General features: G+C 48.8%; 1 protein-coding gene across 1 annotated transcript; it reads left to right on the top strand.

Moving 5' to 3' along the window:
- Window positions 1-3,761: 3,761 nt before the first annotated feature.
- FAM25A (family with sequence similarity 25 member A) lies at window positions 3,762-7,621 on the top strand (the record flags this gene model as incomplete). The annotated part of the gene is made up of 3 exons (XM_080926196.1): window positions 3,762-3,834; window positions 5,371-5,433; window positions 7,488-7,621. The coding sequence occupies 3 exons, from the start codon at window positions 3,762-3,764 to the stop codon at window positions 7,619-7,621; spliced, it is 270 nt and encodes an 89-aa protein (XP_080782322.1).
- Window positions 7,622-9,415: the final 1,794 nt, after the last annotated feature.

Consider the following 9,415-nt stretch of genomic DNA (forward strand, 5'->3'; position numbering starts at 1 on the left):
GAGACTAAGCTTGATGACTGACCTTATTTTCTTTCTTTTGTTGTTCTGCACAATTCTAAGGAGAGATGGGCGATTTAGAATTAAGCCACTTATTCTGGAAGGATAAACTGGTATTTTGATCCCCTCCACACCCACTCTCTACCAGCTCCTCCCTGGACAGCTCTCCTGGGCTGGATTCCCTGAGCTCCTGGGACCAGTCAGAGGGAAGATGCTGGTTGGAAGCTCCTTGTATGCTGTTTAGAAGTGGTTATGTTTCTCTGACGATGGCTGCAGCTTCTGCCCCTTATCTCTTCCTCAGCCCCAGCTCCAAGAGACAGGGACCTCATGCCCCTCTGAGATATCCAGGTAGTTGCTATAATTCCTGATTAGTATCCCTCTAGCTCTTACCGTTTGCCCTGTGAACTGTCCCTTCCCTTGGGCATATATCTAATGTGTTCTCTTGCTGATATCCCAGATATGTGAGGATAGCACAGCCTGTTGGGTGTAGCTTCTTTTGGTGACCCACAAGCCAGGTCTGTAAGAGTCTGGACGAATAAGGCTTTGCTGTGGGTGGGAGGACTCAGTGTGTGCAGCATTTGTGAGTACAGTATCTAGTTCAAACTCAGACCTGGGAGCTGAGGCGTGAAACAGGCATCAGAGGCAAAATGCACAACCATCCTTTGGATGGTTGAGACACTCAGACATGAGACAGCCTATGTATTTAGCCACTCAAAGTAAATATTTTAAAAAGATCACTGGTGTTTGCTAAGTTAGCAACTGGTATTTGAAAAATCAGCTTTCCTCGACTTGATGATTCAGCCAGCAGGTCCTTTGCCAAACTGGGTTGCTGAGCAAATTCTCCTTGGAAAATTAGTTCGCTCCTGTCAAAGCCAGATTCTCCCTGACAAAGGGAAGGCTGGACTTGACCTGCTGGCTCAGGATAGGTGTGCCTGGGTGCCTGTGTTCAAAGGTTGCTTCCCTGGCCTGTCTTCCAAGATGGGGGCAATGGAAGACAGACCCCCCATCTGAGGCATCTTCAACCTCAAGCAGGCAAGTAAAGCTGCCCAGTGACACAGACCAGAATCTGTCATGGTTAGGAGAATCTTTGGCTAGAAAGGGATCCAGTCTCAGAGTCTAGAGAAGCACAGAGGACCTCCCAGGACACTCAGGGTGCTTTAGGGGAACAGGGAACAGGTCACAGTAAAAGCTGAATGACCAGTAAGACCGGACCAGGGCCAGAGCCAAAGGGTCAGGGAACTAAGTCCACCTCCAGACAGCTTGGCCTCTCCTAGCCCCTTTTTCTGGCCAGGCATTTATGGGGGTGTGTGTCTGGGCAAAGGGTAGTAGTGTGACATCACTGGAGTGCTCACCCAGAGACAGTGTCCTAAAAAGAGCAACATCCCTGGGCAGTGGGGCCTGAAGGGCAGGGGAAAAGAACGGCACCTTGGGCTGTGTGGGCTGACTTTTGACAAGGGTCTGTTGGGGCTGGTGAGCTTCAGAGAGAACTAAGCAGGGGTCTGTGTGTGTGGGGGGGGAAAGTGGTCCAGAGGCCATTCTAAATCTGGTGGGAGAATAACAGAGAGAACCCTTATGAGAGTAGGGGTCATATATACCCTCTATGGAAACAGTGCCTTTGATGGTTCCCAAAGTATCTCCATGCATTTTGAAGCCCCACCCCCACCAGCTATACATTGCTTTTCCAGCGTAACACCCCAAGGAATACTCTGGAACTTTGTCTTAAGTGGGAAAAGACAGGGAGGGAGGACTGGACCTGCCTGAGTTCCAGGGACCTCACTTTTATGGTCATATTCATAACCACGGCAATATGTATACGTACATATATACCCACTGCACAACTAGCAAAAATCACATAATCACATTCTTGGGTTCTTCTCTTTGTTTTAAAAAGGTCTTTGTATGTATGTACATTGTGTGTATGAATGCAGCAGGCATGTGCATGCTGTGACACGTGTGTGGTCAGAGGACAACATAGGGTATCAGCCCTCACCTACCACCTTGTTTGAGACAGAACCTCTTATTTTTTTTACCCTGTACTTAAAAGACTAACTAGCCTACAAGCATCCTGGGGTCCTCTTACCTTTGCCTCCCATCTTCCTGGACTCGTAGGATTTTGGATACTCCCTACTGCAACTGGCTTTATGTAGATCCTGGGGATTTGAACTCAGACCCTTTGGCTTATGTGGCAAGTGCTCTACCCACTGAGTCATCATTTCCCCAGCCGATTTTTCTTAAGAAGGGCTCTTCCAAATCACCTGTCTATCCACTTCTGCCCTAAGGACATAGCAATGATATGTATGGGGTTTGCCCATGTGACTGGAGGTCCTGCTGCCCACAGCATCCTTTAACCACAGCCTCGGGCCTGCCAGCACCATACAGGGATGTGAGAGAGCCTCGGCTCTAAAGGGCATGGGCTATGAGGACCCTAATTAATTAGTCTGGTAAACACTAATTAAGTTCTGTCATACCTAGCAGGACGGGTTTGAGGGATGAGAGAGGTGTCACAGGGAGGAGGCCTTAGCCATAGTCTAGATTAGTGAGTGGGAACATTCGATGACCTTGTCCCTCAGCCAATGGAGTCCGTACCCCTCAGCTCTTTCACTCCAAGGGGTCTAACCTCCCAGCTGCACCTTAGTCGCCTGCCGTAGTGAGTAGGGTCTTCTACTGAGAGGGACTTCTTCGATGGATGAGCCGGAGGGAACGGGCATTTGCAAAAGCTTACGTACTGGCCCCCACTGACTGTTAGTGATACAGCCAGGAGGGCATAGCTATCTCATTTTATAGATGAAGAAACCGAGGCTTTGTTTGGACCAGTGACTAAGGGAGGTAACGTGGAATGCGGCTTGAGGAATCTCTGCCTGTCCTGAGTAATGTGGGAAGCAGCCTGACCCCATCCAACACACCAGGAGGCTGGAGAAGTGCCCCCTGGGGGAATTTGAGTCAGAGAAACATCTCTCCAAGTGGCGATGGGGTCTTCTGCCTAGTTGTCTAGGATGTGGAGAATTAAGCGGCTACTGCTAAACTCACAGAACTTCCCTAGAAGCTGCACCCCAAGGTATAACGTGGTCAGGATGCTCCCACGTGCTGGCTGCCCCAAGTCCTGAGTAACCCTGGAGCTACAATGAGTGGAAATCAGCTGACTGAGCCAGAATGACCGCATGGGTCAAGGTTGTGCTCTTCAGGTGGTCAGGTAACACTCTGAACCTCCTGTCCAGCGGAGACTACGAGGCTGTTCTGCTGGGGTGGGGTCCTTGGCAGTGGGACAGGCAGTGGTACCCACTGTGCCTGACTTGGGGGTGCTTTGGTGCTAGGCTTTAAAAGCCTGACCAGGCCACTGTGGGGACCCTGACCAGGCAGTCCAGGGGTCTTATTATCAGGCCCACATCAGTGCCCAGGTTTAGAGAGCTTAGAGCCCATCCAGGACCAGGCAGAACTGTTGTTCCCAAGTGCTATCCTCTCTCCAACACTTGAGCGCCTTGCCAAGGGGACCAGACCTGTTCAGAGCCGGCCTCTCTGGTTCTGCCTTTTATCTCTACTTCCCAGGGTCCTTGTTAGAGGGAATGGGGGTAAGGGCTCACTGAAAGAAGGGTTGTGCACAGTACTGGGGTAGCCCCACCCAGGCTCTGAACTGACTCATCTGCTCAACCTATTACTGGCTAGGTAAGGGCTTGGTGCCCTGGAGCCTGGCAGGCTATCGTAGGCACATATAAAATCACGCTCTTCCAGTCCGAGAAGCTTTACCTGTCACTGTCTGCTGCTGCACGATGCTGGGAGGCTTGGGGAAGCTGGCGGCTGAGGGCCTGGCCCACCGCACCGAGAAAGCTACCGAGGGAGCAGGTAAGGGCCCGGGCTTTCTACCTACCCAGAAGTTGGAGGCCGATTCCTCTGTTGAAAGCTGATTCCAGCAGGCAGGCAAGACTCTCTGAGTAGGCTGAGGCCTAGGCCCCTCAGGAAGCTTGGCCCACTGGCCCCATCAGGAGATAGCAAAGTTGGGAACACATAGGCTGGGGTAGTTGCTCAGAGAAGAATCACTGTCCAAGCAGGCTTCCTACTAGGGATTTGCTCATGACCCAGGCTGAACTTGCTTGGAGGCCAGGAGTAGGCCAACCCGGAGGCACTCCAGGAGACCAGCAGTATCCAGATGCTGGGAGAGGAGCTGGGAGCTTGGGTCCTGCTTTCTGAAAGCCCAGAGAACCTTTGATGTCAGTATTGCTTATTCCAGGGCCTGAGGCTGTCGCTCCGTGGTAGAACATTTGTCTATGCAAGGCCTGGGTTTTTGCAAGAGCTACATAAGAAAAGGAAACACAAATCTTGCCTAGTTTGATCCATTTATGCAGAAAAATAGAAGGGTGGGTTTTTATTTTCACTATACTTTAAAGCTTCAAAAGGTTCTTTTATTATGAAACCACAGCGTCTGATCCTGTACAAAGTCTAGAAGAACATTTCTATTTCTCCCAAGAACCTAGGACATGGTTGTGCCATCCAGAAACTGTCAGTACATGTTCATGTGGTTTCTGCTTCGGGACACAGATGAACACCTGTGTCAAGTTGGCAGCCTCTTTGGAAATGGCTTGTGGACAGACACATCAGCACTCACTTCATTCTTAACCCAGCAGCTGGATCTGATGCCCTTCTCCTCCCCCTCCTTCTTCCTCTTCTTCCTCTCTCTCCTTCTTTTACAAATTCTAGTATGTATTTAGTTTATATATGTGAGTACAATGTAGCTGTCCTCAGCCACATCAGAAGAGAGCATTGGATCCCATTACGGATAAGATGGTGGTGAGCCACCATGTGGTTGCTGGGAATTGAACTCAGGACTTCTGAAAAGAACAGCCAGAGCCATCTCTCCAGACCCTGACCCCATTCCTAATCTTCCAGCCTTCTGAGTTGTGAGGGACACAGCAGCGGAAGGTGGTATTAGTAGCAGTTCTGTCTCTGAAATTTGGGTTCTAGCATGCTCCCACAAGCCCCTGGAGGTGGGTAGGGACACCCTCTCCCAGAAAGAGCTGCCTTGAGGTTAGCTTCTCTGGGGATGTTCAGAGGTGGCCGAAGTAGGACAGCCAGCTCTTTCTGACTAGCAAACTAAACTGACCCAACAAATCCACTTTGGCTCAGGTCTCCAGCCGGAGAAGGCTGTTCTGGGTATCCATGCCCTTCTGCGGTGAGAAGAGGGGCATGGAGGGCTTCGCACATCTCCAGTAGCCAGGCATCTTAAGGGTCTACCAAGGAAGGCAGCTAGGGGTTCTTCTACGTTGTCGTCCTGACTGGGAGCAGGATGCCAGAGTCTGACCTTATTGTTTAGAGGCACGCAGGCTGTCCTGAGGGAAGCGGGCTGACAAATACCTTCACTCCTAATTTGTCCTCTCTTTTCAGTTCACGCAGTGGAGGAGGTGGTGAGTGAGGTCGTGGGCCACGCCAAGGAGGTTGGAGAAAAGGGTAAGGCTCAAGTTGCTTGGAGATGGGAGACAGGGGAGGAGGAAAGAAGGAAGGGAGAGAAGCAGGGGAAGGAGAGGACAGAGGGCTGGGTGTAGCTCCACGGTAGAGTTCTTACCTAGTATGTGAAGGGGCTGCGGCCAGAATGGGAACAGAAGTGAGTAGGGAGGGAGAGAATGAAGTAGGCAGGCAGTGAGGGAGGGAGGGAGAGAATGAAGTAGGCAGGCAGTGAGGGAGGAAGGGAGGGAGGGAGGGAGGAAGGGAGGGAGGGAGGAAGCCTTAGTGCTACTGTTAATCCCTTTCTTGCTCAACTAGCCCCAGCCCTGCCCTGGATTTCGCATCCTCTCAGCTGGGATGCACTTCTCTGTGGGTTCTTCCCGTATGCAATTATATGTGAATAGTACCTTATGTTAGGCTCCATCCAGACTGTTTTCTCTGCAGAATGTTAAGAGGACAATACCGCAAAACATGATGTGGCAGTGCTTAGGGACAGAACATTTGAACTAGATAACCGTCTATTTAAATATGTATTTATATAAAACGTTACTCTGTATGTGTTAGGCCATGAATTGAACAGTGTACAAAACATGTCACACTCTACTCTCTACAACCAAGAAGAGTCCAGCTGGATCAAGGACTTACATTTAAATGTATGAATATATTAAATATATTAATGTATAATTAATATATTATGTTAGACTATAATTGTTAAAGCTCAAATAGCTAAAACGAAATTGCCACAAATTCACCAGTTCATTAGCAGCAGAATTTACTGTTTCTGTAGCCAATGGATGGAGCATGTCTATGACCCCAGAACTTGAGAGAATGAGGCAGGAAGATTGTGAGTTTGAGGCTAGTCTGGCTTACATAGCAAGCACCAGCCCAGCCTGAACTATAGAGTGAGACCCTCACTCAAGAAAGAAGAGGCAAGGGCTGGAGAGATGGATGGCTCAGCAGTTAAGAGCACTGACTGCTCTTCCAGAGGTCCTGAGTTCAATTCCCAGCAACCACATGGTGGCTCACAACCATCTGTAATGAGATCTGATGCCCTCTTCTGGTGTGTCTGAGGACAGCTACAGTGTATTCACATACATTAAATAAATAAATCTTAAAAAAAAAAAAAAAAAAAAGAAAGAAGAGGCAAAATACAGAAAAGAAAAGAAACATGTTGCTCTGGGCACTGCAGTCTGGAGCCGGCAGTAGCAGCAGAGGGACATCTGGTGAAGTTGGCTCCTGGCTCATGTGTGGCACCTTTCTGTCATGTCCTCACAGCTTGCTCTCCTTGTCCCTCTTGCTCATAAGGCTCCATCCACCTTACTAAGCTAACCAGACCCACACCGTCCACCTCTTCCTGGGATGATCTTGAGAAGGATTACAACATGGAATTTTGGGAACACAAAACTAAAAAAGTGTCCTAAGAGACCTTAGGATAATCTTGGAGAGGGGAGGGTAATTTTTTTTTTTTTTTTTAAGATTTATTTATTTTATTCATTTGAGTACATTGTAGTGTCTTCAGACACACCAGAAGAGGGCATTGATCCCATTTCTGATTGCTGTGAGTCACCATGTGGTTGCTGGGATTTGAACTCAGGACCTCTGGAACAGCAGGCTGTGCTCTTAAGTGCTGGGCCATCTCTCCAGCCCCGAGGGGAGGCTCTTTTTGACTGAGATTAAAAAACAAAAACAACCCAGTAGTTATAAAGAAGGTATTAGTACAGTTTCAACAAGAAACTGACTATTTAACATAGGAGGGGTGAGGTGGGAACACAAGCTAAACAAACTGGAAGTTAAGTCAGAAGGAAGGCTACAGACTGAGAAAAATAACAGAAACAATAATCCAATGTAGCAACCAACATAAAAATGGTCAAAGAATACAAACCATTAGCTTCCAGAAGCCAGTAGCCAGAACACCGGAGTGGTTAGTGATGCCTCATTCAAATGTGAAGAGACAGTCTGAAAGTTGGTGGCGTGGAGGGGTGCGGGTTTTCACCCCACAGGTCTCTCCTACCGGAAGCACACTGGGTCACTCTCACAGTTTTCTGTTTCTTCCCCAACAGCCCTTTCCGATGCCCTAAAGAGAGCCCAAGAATCGGGGGACAAAGTGGTGAAGGAGGTCACTGAGAAGGTTACCCACAGCATCACTGATGCTGTTACCCACGCTGCGGAAGGCCTGGGTAAACTGGGACAGTGAATCTGCCTACCAGCATGGCTGGCCCTTCCTGAAGGTCAATAAAAAGTGTGAAATGTGAACAGAGTCCTGAGTTTACCCCAGTTTGGATGGAATTCCTAGGCAAAATGGTTTTTGCTGTGTTTGTTTTGGACATGAGGTCTTATGTGGAGCGGGCTGTCTGGAGCTCACTTGCTATGTAGCTGAAGCTGACCTTGAATTCTTACTCTGTTTGTTTGCCTCCATCCTGAGTGTGGGGTTGTGGACAAACGCCTCCAGGGCTAAACTTTTTACTGGAAACACTGCACATTGCCAGCTTCTCTTCTGCTCTAGGAGGCGTCCAATATACCTGCCTGTTGTGGTCATTTCCAACCCCAATAAAAAACACACAACCCAGTTATTGTATTTATAAGCTATATGCCTAGACTGGGTAGATCTATCACTCTCCTAATCTGTTCCCCAGCTATGACACCCTTTGCAACTTGCAGCTTCTCCAGGCCATGTGGTTCTCCATCTTCCTTCCACCTCCTCTTCCTCCATCCTCTCTCCTTCTGCTTCCATTCTCTAAGACCTGTTTTTCCCTTCCACTGCCAATCATAGGCTTTACCCTTTATTCACACAGCACCAGTGCAACCCACAACACCTGCCACCTCTTAAATCAGATGAAAAATTATTATTCTAGCAAGCAGTCCATCTGTGTGTGTGTGTTTGTGAGTGTCTGTGTATCTGTGTGTGTGTGTGTGTCTCACTGGCCTGCAACTAGCCAAGGAGACTATGCAGGCTGGCCAGCAAGTCCCAGGGATCTCCGTCTCCACCTCTGCAGAACTGGAAATACAAGCGTGCATCACCAGCAAAGCTGCTTTACTTCTTATTTTAAATGTGGGTGCTGAGGATAGAGATCAGAGCTTTAAGATTGCTCAGCATGCCCTTTACCTAGGCAGTTATGGAACCTTGAACTGTTAGTCTTTTCGCAGGTCTCTCTTTCCCTTTTCTTTCCTTCTCTGTCAGTGAATAAGAACCAAGCCTGTCTCTATCACTGACTCCGCCCCCAGCCTATGCTGCAGTGTGTAGTGGCATACAGTGTTGAGAAGGCAAAGAGCACATTCACTGTAGCATCCTTTGCTTTTCCTTGCAATGGAAGATCAGGACTGACTGGGATTTACAGCATAGCTGGGCTGCATGATCTGAAAGGCCCAGATAAGCATTTATGCCGGATGGTACCTAAGCCAGTTATTACTTGTTTCTGGAGGCTCCTGTTGGACTCTACTTGGAGACCTGTGGCCAAGGCATAGGTAGTGGGTGGCAGTGGCTGTCCTTTCTCTCATGAGTGACTCAGTACCTTACAGCTTAAATATATGTGTGAGACTGGATGTGACTGCATAGCCCCGGAATATCTGCACTCAGAAGGACAAGGTCAAGCCTCAGCTATACAGTGAGCCTGAGGCTAGCCTGGGCTACATAAAGGCCTTGTCAACAAAAAACAGGGTAAGTAGGCAACATTTAGAAGTTTTGGAACAGAAGCTAGGTGTGGTGGTACATGCTGGAAATTCTAGCCCTTGGGGGTGGAGGAAGGAAACTGAATTCAAAGCCAGCCAGGGCTACATGAAAACCCTCCAAAGTGGGGGATGGGGACAACGTGGATAAAGTGCTTGCTACACAGGCTTGAGGACCTGAGTTTGAATGCCCAGCCTCCAAGATGCAGAGCTGTGGGAGCAGAGACAGTGCCAACCAGTCCAGCTGGAAGAAATGGTGAGCTACAGGTCCAATGAGAGACAGTGGTTCAATGATCAAAGTGAAGAGTACGGTGGAGGAAGACAT

This window comes from Micromys minutus (assembly GCF_963924665.1).
Source record: "Micromys minutus genome assembly, chromosome: 12".
Classification (NCBI taxonomy): domain Eukaryota; kingdom Metazoa; phylum Chordata; class Mammalia; order Rodentia; family Muridae; genus Micromys; species Micromys minutus.